General features: G+C 51.0%; 1 protein-coding gene across 1 annotated transcript in view; it reads right to left on the minus strand.

Moving 5' to 3' along the window:
* Nucleotides 1-11633, minus strand: part of KIF19 (kinesin family member 19) — a 33989-nt gene extending 22356 nt beyond the window's left edge. Inside the window, exons 1-2 of the mRNA XM_006869606.1 lie at nucleotides 11467-11633; nucleotides 9930-10010 (exon numbers count right to left, since the gene is read on the minus strand). Coding sequence (XP_006869668.1) covers nucleotides 9930-10010; nucleotides 11467-11505 — 120 coding nt within the window. The 5' untranslated portion in view covers nucleotides 11506-11633. The remainder of the gene's footprint in view (nucleotides 1-9929; nucleotides 10011-11466) is intronic.
* Nucleotides 11634-17003: the final 5370 nt, after the last annotated feature.

Consider the following 17003-nt stretch of genomic DNA (forward strand, 5'->3'; position numbering starts at 1 on the left):
GTCCCTGACACTGCTTGGACCAGGTCCTGCCCGAGACTCCAGAGCAGCCTTGCTCATATTTTAGACCCCTCTGCAGCAGGTGGCATAAGCACCTGACCTGCCATACCAGCTCTCCCCATGCTCTGTGCCTCACCCTCTAAGGCCTTTGGTGCTTGCAATCCCACCCCCCACTGCTCACCTGCCCATGACCCCTAGTCACCGCCAAGTCCCCAGGCACGCTGAGTACTGAGTCCTTTGATACCCGGGTACTGAATCAGTGCTTTGTCAGCGTGGCCACCATGATAGCTGTTAAAGAAGGCTTTGTCTGTGTCTCCATCTGTCTGAGTCCAGCCCCACCCTACCCTCCAGAGCATCAGTCCCCATGCCTGTCCACCCCGCCACACAATGGAGCTCTTGTGCCCCTGGGCCAGGTGAACTGGAGCCAGGTGGGGGTGGGGGGTGGGGGGCGCCTGGAGACCAGCAGAGGGAGTGGAGGCCAGTTATCTTGGTTTGCTCAGTGAGATGCGGCCCGACCCTCTGACACTCACCGTCTGGTGGGGACAGATCATTTTAATAACAAGGGATGATCTGAATACCAGGATCCATTGCCAGCAAGTCAATTCCAGCTCATGAAGTCCCCATGTGTCATGTGTGCCAAGTGGAACTGACCCGTTGGGTTTCCAAGTCTGTGTGACCTTTTTGAAGCAGATTACCATACTTTCCTACGGAGTTGCCTCTAGATGGATTTGACCATGTAACTGATTTATACCACCCTGAACTGAACTCTGGAGCCAGAGGGAAGGTGTCTGGTGCAACCGCACCACTAGGGGGAGCCTTCCCAGCAGAGGTGGTTCCATGCTGAGTCCTCAAGGTAGAACTGGAGTTGACCAAGAAGTATGAGGTGGGGAGGGGACTCTAGAGACAAGCTAACTCAACGTGAGAGGCAGGCTGCGTGCCCTGGTCCTCAGCTCAAAGCCACTGGGTGTTATGCGTGGAGTTTCATCCCCAAGCAAGGTATGTTATCAGTTAGGTTAACAAGAGATCATACTGAAGCAAGGGAGGGTCCTAATCCCATCTGGTGCTGGTGGTCATTGTGTGCTGTTGAGTTGGTTCTGACCCACAGCGACCCTGTATAGGGTTTTAGAGGATTTACAGGGTTTAGTGTGATGTTGTAAGATAAGCAGTGGACTGCTAAGTGCAAGGCCAGTGGTTCAAACCCACCAGTCACTCAAGGAAACCTTAAAGAGGGTCGTTATGAGTTGGAACTGACTTGACGGCACTTACAACAACAACAACAGGAGAAGAAAGTCTTGTCTTTCTTCCTCGGAGAAACTGGTAGATTTGAACTGCTGACCTTGCTTTTACCAGGGCTCCTAATCTCATCTGAGTGTGCCCTTATGAAAGAGGAGAAGAGAGGCTAAGAGAGGAACGGAGGAAAGGTGGTCACGTGAGGGTGGATCTGCATCCTGGGGCTACTGGATGTAGGAAGATAAGAAAGGCTTTTCAACTAAAATATTCCAAGAGAACACAGCCCTGCCAACATCCTGAAGTTGGACTTCTAGCTCCAAAACCCAAACCAAAGAAATGCATTTCGATTCTTATGTTGTTATTGTTTGGTGCTGTTGAATCACCTCCAATTCATAGCAACCTTATGCAAAACAGAACGAAACACTGTCAGATCCTGTGCTAGCCATCACCAGACTGCAAAGCCGTTTGAACTGCAAGGCTGGCAGGCAGTTCAAGCTCACCAGTTGCTCCTTGGAAACCCTATACAGGGTCCTTGTGGGTCAGAACCAACTCAAGGGCTCTTAACAACCACCACCACCCTTACTCCCTTACCCTGTTGTGAAATGTCCCCTAGGGCCCCCACCCTAGTTGATGCAGACTATTTCTCCTCCAGCCTCCAAGGCTGACAGAGAAGATCGTTGAAGGAGGGATGTCACTAAAGAAACCCAGGTTCAGCATTGCTGTGTTACCTTCAGGAACTGCATTACCTCTCTGGGCTTCCATTTTTCCCAAGTTGGAAGTTAAGGAGTACCAACAAAGTCATATCATTGAGAAAAGAAATCACATTAATACCCCTATCCTGGATAAGCACTGGACTGCTAACCGCAAGGTCAGCAGTTCAAATCTACTAGCTGCTCCTCAGAAATTTTATTCAGGGTTGATATGAGTCAGACCAGACTCAACAGCATTTAACAACAACAATCCTATTCAGGAGCGCCCTGCACCCATGCCCAGTCCCAGTAAGAAAATCATCCTTTGAGAAGGTCCCCGCCTACAGGATTCATCCCAAGTCCAAGATTCCACACTTCCTTATTCTCAGGGATAGAAACAGAAGCCCGATTCTGGGTGGATAACCCTCTTATACAATTTCTTTAAGAAGGAGAATTTGTTGAGAACGTATCCTGTGAGTCCTCAATAGGAAGACTTTGATCCCAGGAAGGATGTTTCCTGAGTCCTATCAGTCTCCTGACTGGATGGAGAAGACCAGAATGGAGCCCACTGAGCTCATAAAGATACCAAGACCCAGATACCTGCTGAAGACAGAGCTGAAGCCTGGCTGGGTCCCAATCTGATCACAGGATTGTGAGGACTCTCAGTCCAGGTTGAATGAAGGGTGACCCAGAAGATATCCTGGAGCTGTGTTTTTCAAAGGATCTACAGAAAGTTTCATTAATGTCATCTGAGGAGCTTGCAAAACACAGATTCCTTGGCACCACCTCAGAGTGACCCAGCATCTCTGGGGGAGGGAGATGCATCCTCTCCTCATACCCACCCAGATGCTAAATTCCTACATCTGAACAGCATAGCTCCAAAGTAGAAGCAACCCAAACACCCATCAATTGATGAATGGATAAACAAAGCACAACCTAGTCATACAATGGGATATTTTGTTGTTGTTGTTAAGTGCTGCTGAGTCGGTTCCAACTCATAGCAACACTGTAGAGATTTTTGCAAGGAACACCTGGTGGATTTGAAATGCTGACCTTATGGTTCGCAGTCCAGTGCTGATCCTACAGCGCCACACTAGGAGTAATAATGGGCTATTACTCAGCTGTGAAAATGAGTGAAGTACTGCTACCTGAATGAAAGAAGCCAATTGCCAAGGCTTCATATTGTAGGTTTCCATTTATGTATGTTTCCATGTATGTGAAATGTACAGAATAAGAAAATCCTTTGAAACAGAAAGTAGGCCAGTAGCTGCCCAGGGCTCGAAAATGTGGGGGAGCTAGGGAGTGATGACAGGGCCCTGGTGACACCGTGGGTTAAGCATTAACCAAAAGGTCAGCAATTTAAGCCACTCCAAAGGAGAAAGATGAGGCTGTCTACTCCTATAAATTTTGTTAAGTGCCATCAAATCAGTCCCGACTCATAGCAACTCTATGTAGAATTTCTGAAGAGCAGCTGGTGGGTTTGAGCTGCTGACCTTGTGGTTAACAGTCCAGTGTTTATTCTATAGCACCATACCAGGACCCCCACAGCCCATAAAGTTTAGTCTCAGAGACCCTAAGGAGCAGTTCCATTTTGTTCTAGAGGGTCGCTATGAATTAGAATCAACTTGATGGCTGTGGGTTTGAGTTTTGGGGTGCAGGGCTTCATTCTGGGGTGATGAAAAATGTTCTAAACTGAAAAAAACAGAGGGATTGGAAGCAAATGCTGTTGAATGATGATGCATGGAGGGGATTGAAATCATTGCAATGAAACAAAATACGATAGAACGAATGTAAAGCTGATGCTCTCCCATGTAAACTATCATTCAATTCACAATAAAAACATATAAATGTATAAAAAATGTTTTAAACTGGATTGTGGTGATGGACTCATAACTTTGTAAGTGTTCCATAAGCCACTGAATCATAAACTTGAAATGCATGACTTGTGTGGTGTATGAATTGTATCTTACGAAAGCTGTTTGAAAAAACATCCTTGGGTACCTCCCCAGCCACTGCCCATCTGCTCAGCTCTTTGGAGCAACAGGGCCAATAAGTGTCCAGATGGTGGGTATGCAGGGCCCTCCCCCCCAGCCCCCAGCCATCGCTGTTTCTGCCACTTAGCACCTGTTAGCTTGTCTATATCTTTCACACTCACTTCACATATGTGCAGCCCTGGGCTCCCTCACACTATCTCCTTTAATCCCCCTCAGCAAATCTCTGGGGTGTGTGGGGTGGCTTTTATTACCCTCGTCTTCTGAGGGGGAATCTGAGACTCAGGAGGGTCTCCAGCTTGCTTGTCAAGGCAGGACTGGGCAGAAGTCCCACCTTCTTCCTGGTGGGGTTTACAGCTGCTGTTCTACCTAGCGCTCAGGACTCTGTCCTTCTCCTCACAGCCACACACTGCGCCCACCAGTCAGCCTCCCAGGGGCCCCTCTGCCTTCGTGCCTCTCTCCCCTCACAACTGGTCCCAGCTTCTGTCCTTCCCCACTACTGGACCAAAAGGGGCCTGCCCTGGCTCTTCTGATGGGCCCCAGGAGGAGCAGAGGTAGCAGCCATTGTGTTGGGGGCAGATAAATGCTAATTATAGAATTACAGGCAATGTCTGTTGACTTAAATCCTGTAGATAAACAGAGTCGGGAAACCTGGAGGTGGGGCTGGCAGGTTGAGGGTATGCAGGGAGAAGGTGGCTGCTTGCTCTGAGCTGCTTCTGCCCACCTAGAGCTCCTGCCACCCCACCCCCACCCCCAGTGGTCAGTGAGGGCACCCAGGAGAGGTCTGCTCACATGGTCTAGCCCCAACCAGGTGCTATGAGGAAACCAAATTCACGCTTTCAGGAACAGGTGCATGGAGACCCATCTGGACCAATTCTGACGAGGGACATGAGGACACAGAAGTGTGGCCTAAGACCTCCCCATTGATCATCCCTTCAGGTAAAGAGTACATGAATTGAACCAACCTACTGAGAACCTTACAGCATCCATGCCCTAGCCCCAGCTCCCCAGAGTTCAGACACAGCAGAGGACCCCTCACCTGTGAGACAGTCTACCCTCAGCCAAGCTGTGTTGCAACAATTTCCCAGAAGAGGGATACCAGACCCTAAGGAACTATCCTAGGACCCCTCACTGTGTCCCCAGCCAACAGATGGGGTCCACCTCTCTCCTTCTGAAACCACTGCATCTGCCTCCCATGCTGACCACTGAGGGTACTCCGGGCTACTCTGCTCTCCCCAGATCTGTGAGCGTGGTGACAGAGGAAAAGTAGTAACACACCAGTGCCAGCCAGGCAGGGACAGAGGGCCCCAGGCCAGAAGGAGCCATTCGGATGGCCAGGCCATGAGGTCACTGAGGGACACACCAAGGAAGCCAGGGGAAGCAGGCAGGTAGAGGACTCCACATCCCAACCAACAGCCTTCCTCAGAGGGGCATGGTGGGCAGGCACTTGGCACAGTCACCCTTTGATGGGGAGAGTCACCCACCATGCTATCCTGGGTGAACGCCCAAACTCACCCCCCCCTGACCATCTGGCCCTAAATCAGTGGAGCTGCCCACGCCCTGACCCCAAGCCACCCTGAGGCCAGGATGCAGGTCTGGAGGTTGCCATGGTGTGTGTGTTTTATTCTATAGGGGGGGAAAAAAGGGGGGGGGGGGGGGGGGGGCTGGATAAGATGGGCAGAGAGGGAGGCAGGACTCAGGCCTGGTGAGAAGGTGGCTGCCCATATTGGCTCTCGGACCCCTGTGTGCACACCCATATTGGCTTTTGGACCCCTGTGTGCACACCCCCTTGTTGCTCTGACTGTATCTTTCAGGAGGGATGCAGAGACTTAAGGTTTTAGGAGGTTCTTAACCTGCCATCTGCTGTGGTCACTCCCAAGCTATAGCTCTGGCAGGAAGACTGGGCTGGGTTACCAGGACAAGCCCATATTTGAAGCAGAAGACTCTAGGGGGCAGAAGCTGAGGCTCCCCCTGCCAGACCCAGAGATTGGGTTCAGGTCCTGGCATCCACATTGCTTAGACACTCCCAATACACTTCCCTATTAGGCCTGCCTCTCTCGGGCTCTGAGGTGACTCAGGAAGAGACCTCTCCCCACATCACAGGGACATAAGAGCCAGTGTTTACAGGGTGTGGGCTCACAACGGGCTGAGGCCCAGAGGGAGGTCATTCTATCAACAGTAGCTAATATCATCAGCCCCCACTCCGGCTGGGAGCCAGGAGTAGCAGAAAGAGAAACCATTGTCCTAGCCTGACATCCTTGGAGGGGACAAGGTGGACAAGCAGGAGTGGCCGAGCTGGGAGTAGGCTTCTCCCCAACAGCTCTCTGGCTTCTTTCCTAGTTCAGTCCTGCAGCTCTGGGGAGTGTCTGCCCTAACAGGCAATGATAAGTAACATTAGTAAATCCTAACACATGCCAGGAACCTCCTAAAACCGTAAGTCCCTGCATCCCTCCTGAAAGATACAGTCAGAGCAACAAGGGGGTGTGCACACAGGGGTCCGAGAGCCAATATGGGTGTGCACACAGGGGTCCGAGAGCCAATATGGGTGTGCACACAGGAGTCCGAGAGCCAATATGGGTGTGACACCCCTGGTGTCACAGTGAGTTAAATGCTAGGTTGCTAAACTAAAGGTCATCGATTCAAACCCACCAGTCACTCTGAGGGAGAAAGATGAGACTGTCTGCTCGCATAAAGATTTAGAGCCTCAGAAACCCTGAGGAGCAGTTCTCTACTCTGCCCTGTGGAGATGCTAAGCACTGGAATTATCTCCATGACAGTGGGCTTGGTTTGAGGGTTTTGGTACCAGGAAGAGGGGCAGTGATAAAATCCCACTTCCCTATCGGAAAACTGGATTCAATTCCTAGCCAAGGAACCTCATATGCAGCTGTCTTCCATCTGTCAGTGGAAGTTTTTTTTTACTAGGATGCTGAACAAGTTTCAGCAGCACTTCCAGACTCAGACAAACTAGGAAGAAAAGCCTGGTCATCTATTTCTGTTCATGGAAGCAGCCATCAAGAAATCAAAGGATGTGTTGCATTAGGCAAATCTGCTGCACAAGACCTCTTTAAAATGTTAAAGAGCAAAGATGTCAGTTTGAGAACTAAGGTGCGCCTGACCCAAGTCGTGGTATTTTCAATCGCCTCAGATGCATGTGAAAGCTTAACAATAAATATGGAAGATGGGAGAAGACTCGATGCACTGGAATTATGGTGTTGGAGAAGAATATGGTAAGTATCATGGACTGCCAGAAGAACAAGCAAATGTCTTGGAAGAAGTACAGCTAGAATGTTCCTTGGAAGTGAGGATGAAGAGACTTCACCTAACATACTATGGACATGTTATCAGGAGGGACCAGGCCCTGCAGAAGGACATCACACCTGGCAAAGCAGAAGGTCAATGAAAGAGAGGAAGCCCCCCAATGAGATGGATTGGCACAGAGGCTGCAACAACAGACCCAAACATAACATTTGCAAGAATGGCATGGGAGCAGACAGTGTTTCGTTCTGTTGGGCATAGGGTCGCTGAGTCAGAACTGATCTTAATGATACCTACCAACAACATCCCTACTTACAGATAAGCAACTGAGGCTCCTGGAGGCAGCTGGCATTGGCAGGACCTACCCTACACAACTAAGGAACTCTGGTAGGGTAGTGAATTACAAGTTGGGCTGCTAATCGTAAGGACACAGTTTGAATCTACCAGGCGCTCTTCAGGAGAAAAAAAGAAAGGCTTTCTGCTTCTGTAAGCCTCGGAAACCCTATACAAGGTCTCTAGGAGTCAGAACTGACTCAGTGGCACATAACCACCACCATCCTACATGACAATAGGTATACTCATGTCTACTGCCCCAGCTGGGCCTAACCAGTTTACATAGGATCTTCCCAGTCATTTCTTACTTGGCCCTTTGTCTTAGGGTAAGCCTGTCCTTTGTCAAGGGGAAGCAGAGGAAGAGACCCTAGGCGGCTAGAAGCTCAGCTCCACCATGATGGCAAAAGGAAGAGGGTGGGTGGTTACTGGTCTGGGGAGTCCAGAGGCAGAAAACATTAGAGGTAATGCTGTCTATGTCCTGTTGGTTTATCAGGACCTTTGGGCTTCAGTGAGTCCAGCAGGTCCCCACATTTGCCTTCATAGTGCCACCCTGACTTCTCTGAGCCACCGACATACCCTACTGCCCCCAGGAGATGTCAGCAGCACAGCTTACAGAGCAGAGATGCAGGTGGTACCACCAACATGGTCCTCTCCAGCACCAGACCTGCTCATCTTGACCCGGAGTGTGTGGTCTGACCCCTGCCCACGTCTCCAGCCTCATCTAATGCCTCCTGCCCTCTTACCCCTTCCTCTCCTGTGTAAGCCACGTTGGCTTTTTCTCAGCACCCCTCTCACTGCAGGGCCTTTGCATGCCCAAGTCACTATGGAGGTGATTTCTCTGCATACCCGCCCCTCCCCCCCTTATGTTCTTCCCTATGGTTCAGTTCAGCACCATCTTCTCTGATCTCCAAGACCAGCTCTTACTTATTCTTGTAAGCCCTCTCTTCAGCCCTTGTTAGCTGTGAGCTCATGTATTTATGACTCTGTTCCTGGATTCATATCTGCTCTCCCTACACACGGGACTGTAAGGAAGCCCAGGGCAGAAAAGAGTCTTTCTCAAGCTCCTTGTTGTTGTTGTTGTTAAGTGCCGTCGAGTCGGTTCCGACCCATAGCGACCCTGTACATGGTTTCCGAGGGTGTAAATCTTTACGGGAGTAGAAAGCCTCATCTTTCTCCCGCGGAGCGGCTGGTAGTTTCGAACTGCTGACCTTAAGGTTCACAGCCCGATTCGTAACCACTACGCTACCAGAGCTTCTCAAGCTCCTAGACAACCCCAAATAAAGATGTACTGCTTGCTTCTTGTGGAAATGGGATGACAATTTCCCTTCCCATCACATCATAGGACCGTGAGCAAGCACCAAGGGAGCAAGCAGACAGCTGAGGATTCTCCTACACAGCCTCAGCCCTCTGGAGGTGAAGGCTGCCTCTAAACCAGACCAAATCATTCTCCTTGCCATCAAGTCCATCCTGACCCTTGGCAACCCCACATACGACACAGTAGCTGCTGCATGGGGGTTCTTAGCTATAAGGAATCCTGATGATATTGTAGAGTATGCAGTGGACTGCTAGTCACAAGGTCAAGTGGTTAGAAGCTACCAGAAGCTCAGTGGGAAAGAGAGGAAGCTTTCTGCTCCTGTAAAAATTTACAGCCTTGGAAACCCTACATAGGGTTGCCATGAGTTGGATTGGACTCAATATCAGTGGGTCTGGTTTCGGTAATCTTTAAGGAAGCAGATCACCAGAACTTTCTTCCACAGTGCCACCATCCTTTAGGTTAGTAGGAGTCGAGCACCAACTGTTTGCACCATCTGGGAACCTTGCTTTAGCTCTAGATCAAATACACACGTGCTTCATAGACATGTTAAGATGGGAAAGTCGGGTCTTGGGCACATGGAAGGTACATGACCTTTTCGGGCTGGAAAACCTGGACAGCAGTGCCAGGGAAGAGTTCTGCTCTCCTTGGATAAATCTAGGAAGGCTTCCTGAAAGAAAAGTCCGACTTCCTTGACACAACCAAGCATACATGATGTTGTTGTTACGTGAGTCGGTTCTGACCCATACTGACCCTGTATGGGGTTTCCGAGGAGCAGCTGGTAAGCTTGAACCACAAATCTTGCTACTCAAAGTGACTTTGCAGTCCAGTGCATTAACCCACAGCACCACACCAAGACTCCATGGCACTGTGGGTTAATGTGCTAGACTGCAAGGTCAGTTTGAACCATGAGGTTGGTAGTTCAAACTCATCAGCTTCTCCTCCTATACAGGGCCGCTATGGGTTGGAACCGACTATATGGCACTTAACAACGTTAACAAAGCACATGATAGGCAGAGGAAATATGGTGTTGCCAACCATGGAGGCTCTCACCAGGTGATCTCTCTCATAGCATAGCAGACCCTTGCCCACCCTGGTCACTCCTGGCTCTGCTTCATGTACCTGCTCATCCACTTTATGGGCGATGAGGGTCGCTCCCTCCTCCAGCTCCGCCACACTGATGGGTCTGACCCGAAGCGCAACCTGGGAAGGAAAGGACGGACCCCAGGGTTAGGAGACAGAGAGGGGGGCTGTGCCAAGTCACCAGGAGAGGGACGAGAGGGTCTCAGGGTCCCCGTGGGTCTCTATGTCTTAAAGGGCTCAGCTTAGGTTCACAGGGTGGCTGTTGTCTGTGTTTGCCCAAGGGAGAGCCCCAAAGGACAGAGCTGTCTGCTTCTTGGGCCAATGAAACTCCCTGGCTCCCTTAAGCATTGCAACCTGGTGTCTTGGCACGGGGGCACAGCTATCTGCACACCATGGATGATGTTCTGCAACAGGAGGTGTAGGGCGAGAGGTAGCCTGGAGCAGGGGACCCCCGAGAGACTGCCCCTGGCCCTCCTAAGAGCTGGGGCCTTATTTTCCTACCCCAAGGCCACTGTCCTAGGGTTCTCCAGCCACTGAGAGCTGCATGGGTTTCCCTTAAAGAACGAAGGGGGAGTGTTTCTCCCCGCTGCGTGTGGCTGTGTATGAGTGAAGGGCCCTCACATCTATAAAATAACTCATCACTTTCTGAGGGATGGAGGGACAAGCCTCGCCTGTCCAATAATCTGTCTGGTCTCACTGGACAGACAGGAGAGTCCTTCATCCTTGCTCAGGGGCACCCCACTTTCAGACACATTCTAAACTGCCAGGAAGGATGCTCCAGACCCCAGGGGCTTGGAGGTGGTCTGGGGTAGGTGGGGGGGGCTGACTTTTGTGGGGTAACATTATCCACCAGTTACCACACCGCCCACCTGCTGGGAATCGCCCATTTGCAACTTTGAGTCAGGGTAGAAGGTGGGCTGGGAGACAAAGACCTCCACCCCAGTGTCTGAGTAGGGCGGCCTTGGGGTTTCTGTGTCTTCCCCTCATCACTTCTAACTTCCAGGAACGGCAACCAGGCATCTTGTCCTCAGCTCCTACCTGCTCACATCTCTTCCTAGACCCAGGTTCTGGGAGCCATCTTGGTATGTTTCCCCTTCCCTGAATAGTTGGGGTACTGGCTTGGACATTATCTGTGCTGAAGCCCAATAGCCAGCAGACATTCCTGACACCCTGTCAGTTCCCTGCCACCTGGTACTCCTGTCTGCCCACCTATGACTGTCCACTCCCAGCAGGACTAAGGACCATCTGGCTCCCCAGGAAATGGAGGTAATTTACATGCTTATTCTCCTACTGACAGTAGGTGTAAAGGGCCCTGATCTTTCTGGCCCAAAGAAGTCTTCCCCCGACACGCCTCTGCACAGACTTTTTTGGTGGTGGGGGGGTGGGGGTCTCAAGGAGGGAGGGTGTAAGAGAGGTGGGGCTGGAGTAGGGTGAACTTGTTAGTCCTCAGGAGGATGACCGTGATGCCTTGCCCCCAAGACGTGTATAAAGTTGCTCTGGGCAGTTCCAGCTCTCACCCTTGAGTCCTCTTAATGGGGGGGGGAGAGTGGACTATGGAGTAGGGAAAGGGTCTCACCATGAGTTGCTGGTCCTTGGAGTCGCCGTTGTCCTTCATGCTGACGGCTGGTGAGGGGCTCAGGCCGCCACACCGGGCATGACCGGGCCTACCTCCGAGGCCTCCAGGTCCCCTCCGGGCGCTCCTCACAGCTTCCCCGCTGCAGCTGCCTGACAACCCGAAACCAACAACGCGTCCGCGGCCAAGGTTGCTGACCGAGGAGGTGGGGCCGGGGGAGGGACGGCCCCTCCCACCTCCTGGGCCCGCCCCTCCCGGCGCTGTGGGCAAGTGGGCGCCTCTGCCCGGCTGGCGCCCGAGCCTGCGCCCTCTGACCGGCTGTGCTACGGGTGCGTCCTCAGTCCTCGGCGTCCGTGCGTCCGCCGGGGTGCGGCGTCCGTTTAGCAGCTTCTAAGCGCCTCGCGGCCTGGGCGCCCCTTGCCCACTGCCCTCCAGGGGGCGCCCGGCCGACCACGCGGTGTTCTGGGTGGACAGCTCCCTGCGCCGCTGCCCACCGCCGCTGCTGTCTATCTTTCGGCGTCTCCAGGGCGGCGGCTGGCAGCTTAGGGTTTCCATGGGCGCTGTGAACATCGCAACGACCATCTTCACCTCCCCCATTGCCCCAGACAGGGAGGTGGAGAGAGGACCTTGTCCCTTTGCCCAGCTTACCCACCCCAGTCACCGAGTGGCATAGGGGAGCCTCTAAGTTACTTGGAGTGTGCAGCGGGGGAGTGACGGGAGAGCCGGCCCATGTGTGCCCTCTAACAAACAAGACTCTATCGTGGCCAGGAATCTAGAACAAAAGGGCGAGCTCCCTGCACCCTTGCCTTCAGCGAGCATTATTCTTGGTGGTAACTACAGCAATTATGCACTCAGGGATAGCAATGGAAAGATTCCTAGCCTCAGGAGGCCCCAGGAAAACAGGATTCTAGTCCCAGCTCTGCCTCTAACGGCAGAACCACCTGGAGTCAACCACACACTCCCACCTCAATTTCCTGGGTGACGTTGGAGCTCCTTTCTGCTCTGGGGGTCCATTCTTTTCGTTTTCTGCTGCCGGGACTGAGGCTGAGCCCAGCACCCATGTAAGGATGATTGAGGCAGTCACGGTGGGGTTCACTTCCGATGGAAGGAGCTGGGTAGGGAAGAGCGGCCGTCCCCTGGGGCAGTCTCCGACGGCTGGCACACATCCAGAGGTGGAGAATGATGTCAGCTTCCACCCTGGGACTGGCATCCCAGACTGCTCCCAGGAGACGGGGTGCATATGGTTATTAATAAACAGCAGCAGACAAGCAGCCTTGGCTTTGATAGTAGATAGATGGGGGACCTATCTAAGAACAACTGAAGACAACGCTGCCTGGCCTTCTGCCATCCTCACTATTTCTGGCATGTTTGATTCCAGCATGTTAGCTACTGTGCCGATCTATCATCTCTCCAAGGGTCTACATCGCTGGCCCTCTACCTCAACAAACACCAAGTCCTCCTCAAGTACATGGTCCTTCCTGATGATGTGACCAAAGCAAGCAAGTCTGTGTTCTGTTATAGATAACCAGGTCTTTCCTCCTAGTCTCTCTGGGTCTAACATTCCACTGAAACCTGTCTACCCTGGGTGACTGATATCAGTGGCAAAGCTTCCAGTATCATATCACAGCAACATGCCAGCCACCACAGTATGGCAAACTGTAAGGGTAATGTTGTTGTTGTTGTTGTTAGGTGCCATCAAGTCGGTACCGACTAATAGCGACCATATGTACAACCGAACGAACCACTGCCCGGTCCTGGGTCAACCTCACAATTGTTGCCACTCTTGAGTCCATCGATGCTGCCACTGGGCCAATCTATCTCGTTGGGGTTCTTCCTCTTTTTCTCTGACCCCTCCTCCTTACCAAATATGACATCCTTCTCCAGTGACTGGACCCTCCTGACAATATGTCCAAAGTATGAGAGATGAAATTTGGCCATCCTGGCCTCCAAGGAGCACTCTGGCTGTTCATCTTCCGACATAGATCTGTTGGTTCTTTTGGCAGCCCATGGCACTTTCAATATTCTCCTCCAACACCATAACTAAAAAGCATCCATTCTTCTACGGTCTTCCTTATCCATTGTCTACCTTTCGCATGCATATGAAGTTATTGAAAATACCATGACTTGGGTCAGGCGCACCTTAGTCCTCAAGCTGACATCTTTGCTCTTCAACACTTTAAAAAGGTCTTGTGCAGCAGATTTGCCTAATGCATTACATCATTTGCTCTCTTGACTGCTGCTTCTGTGAGTGTTGATATTTGATCCAAGGAGAATGAAGTCCTTGACAACTTCAATCTTTTCTCCACTGATAAGAATATTGCTTATTGTTCCACTGGTGAGGATTTTTGTTTTCTTTACATTGAGATGCAATTCATACTGAAGGCTGTGCTCTTTGATCTTCATCAGTAAAGATTTTAAGTGTTCAGAGGACTTGATAAATAAACCAAGTGATGCTTTCTAGAGACCAAACACTGTAGGAGCCAGTTCTTCAGCCAGAGCTGCCCCTTGAGAATACACCCCTAGGTGGTAAGTGGATGAGCTCAACCTGAGTCTGGCAAGCTTTGAGGATGCGTCATTAGACAGAAAAGGCGGTCTCACTTGTGCTTTAGATGCCTGGATCTAATTTGTTTGGATCAGTCACAGGAGCTACTTGACACAGCCTAACTGGGCTATTGCCTTACCTAGTACTGCTGTAACAAAAATATCAGAAAGGGGTGGCTTGAAAGAACAGAAATTTGTTTTTGCACAGTCTGTAGACTAAAGGTCCAAACTAGGGTCTTGACCTTGTCAATTCCTTCCTTGTCAGCAGCACTGGACATTCCTAGGTTCAGTAGCTTGTAGATGAGCCTCACATGGTGCCTATCTCCCCCCACCTCCCTTGTGTGTCAATGTGTGCATTCTGGTCTTTTTACAACTAGAAGTGACTAAGTTTAGAATCCACCCTACGTTGATCTGACCTTAATAATATAATAAAAGAAAAATCCTACTTCCAAACAGGGCCACTTCCATAGGTACAAGGGCCAGAAATCCAACTACTAAATTTAGCTGGTGGGTGGTAGACACAATTCAATCCGAAACTTTGAGAGTTCTCTTCCTTGTATCTCTTCCTCTACATGCATAAATCCCACCTAGGGTGGTCCATGGGCAAACATAAGAGAAGGTTCTGAACAGGGAGGTCCCTAGCCCGTCTTCCTTGGAAACTCCCCACAAAGTCTCAAGCCATTTTTCCCATGTGACTTCCCTTTCTTTGTCTGTCATCAACAACACTGCATGGTATATCTCAATTCTTCACAATCAAATTTGACTTCCCCTTTCTCTTCATCCTCTCTACTCAAGTCTGTAGACTCTACCTGGGCAAATGTTTCTCCTCTTCATCATCTCTTGGCCATGCCTCCTTCCACCTTCTGTTGTCAGCACGAAGGGACGTAACTCCACTTACTTACACCACCAACTCCTTTTTCAAAAGCCATCGTACCTACCACCTTCCCCTTTCCTTCTAAAAGCTGGTCCTTTCCATTCCACATAGGTCTGGTGAAGCCCATGACAACATGCCATCCTGCCCTCAGGCTTGGCCTCAGTGACAGGGATGGGTTCAAGGATATGACCCAAACTGGTTCCGTCAGAGTCTTTCCCTAAGATTTTGTTACACTGGGAGGGCAGAGCTCTTTCCCACCTTTGGGATAACTGGCTGAGATGAATGAAATCAGGAGAGTCATGGACTGGGTTCTCCTTACTTTGTCCCCCTACTGCCAGTCCTTGGCACAGTGCTGAGTAAAGGCAAAGTTACCTGGCTGGTAAATGTCCAAACTGGCTCACGCTTCAAAGCCTGGGAGCGTCTTCGTACTACAGGTTCCCATTTCACCACCAGGCCCTTGGTCACAGAGGCACCTGTTCCTAGCCTCTGACCCTGGGAAGCAGGGGAGTGTCGGGAGGGGACGCCAAGCTGACCTTAGTGGGTAGGGCTTGTCACCTATCCTTTGCCCTCCTGTGGGGCCTCTGAGCCCTGGAGCAAACTTTGTTTCTGATAAAACTTTTATTTTCTTTCCTTCTGCAGCATTTTTGCACTCTGAAGGGAATGCAGACATGGCCCCTCCCAGGATGCTGGTTTGCCATTGTTGTAAGCTGAAGTGTCGGGGGGCAGAGTGGCACAGGTGTTAATACATCGGCTGAGTGGATATGCTCAGACAGGAGGTGCACGACCTCACACGGTGGGGCCTCGCTGTGCTGTGGATGTCTGGTGTGGATTCTGCCACTTTCTGTCCCAGCTGGGATGTGTCCCTGCACCCAGGCTCTACCTCAAACTCCACATTGCACACCCACGGGCATGGTTTCCTCAGCAGTCTCTGGTTCAATGCTGAGACATTGTAGATTTGTTTGGTTCTCCAATGGAGGAGAATGAACAACAGGTTTCTGGTGAGGCAGGTGAACAAGGAGCTGGGTAAGGCGGTGGATACGGCAGGTGAAGGTCATGGACATCTGGCCTCAGAGTCCCAGCTGCCCATTGCCCATTGGATTCTTCAGGGCCTCCTCCTTTTCTCCCACGGCCCATTCCTCAAATACCATCAAAGCACAATGGGGCTCTCTGTATCCACAGCGAAGGATTTGCAGGGCCAAGCAGATGGCTCACCTTTCCAAACCCAAGCAAAAAGCCAAAATTCTACTACAGCCAAAGAATGCTCTCCTTTGGGGTCTGCTACCCCAGATCTCACCGCGGGGTACCTCCGTGCACTCAGCTTAACACCATATGAAGCCTGGATTTTCTCTTGAGGCACTTGAACTGGATGTATTTTATCCCCTAACATGAACTTGCCTCTACTGACCCTTCTACAGATATGAGTGTGGCAAATTCTATCTAACATGAAACTTTTCATTGGAACCATCTTTGAGTGCACCTTGCAGTGATGAGGCTAACTCGCACCATGCTGAACAACCATTACCCTCGTCTGTTTCCAAATGTTTTTCATCCTCCCAGACAGAAACTCAGCAAGCCTTAAAGGGCTCCCCTTCTCCCAGCCTGTGGTCTCCATGCATTTGCCTGTTCTGGAAGTGGGGTCATAGGGTGTTTGTCCTTTGGTCTATTGACATTGTGGGCGGCATCATACTTGCAGTAGGGTCGACTTGTTTATTAAGGATAATATTGAGCAACGTTCGTAGCCTCTACTCACTAGAATCCAGTAGTACACCCAGCCTGTGTCACCCCCAAATGTCTCCAGAGGTGATCAATTTGACTGCCCTAAGAGTAGTGTCAGAGCCCCCTTCTCTGTAGCCTCCATAGTGAGGGGCTTATCACAGGTAGGGATGCTGGATTGCACAAATGGTTAACACGTTCTGCTGCTGACTGAAGGTTGGAGATTTGAGCCCACTCTGAGGTGTCTCCAAAGAAAGTTTGGTGATCTACTTCCAAAAACTCAGCCATTGAAAACCTTATGGCACACAGTCTACTCTGACACTCATGGGGGGGGGGGGGGGAGGTGGGCGGTGGCGCCATGAGTTTGCAGAGTAGGACACAAGAGCCCTCTGCCTGCTGCCTTGGTGAAAGC

This window comes from Chrysochloris asiatica, unplaced genomic scaffold (assembly GCF_000296735.1).
Source record: "Chrysochloris asiatica unplaced genomic scaffold, ChrAsi1.0 scaffold00132, whole genome shotgun sequence".
Lineage (NCBI taxonomy): Eukaryota > Metazoa > Chordata > Mammalia > Afrosoricida > Chrysochloridae > Chrysochloris > Chrysochloris asiatica.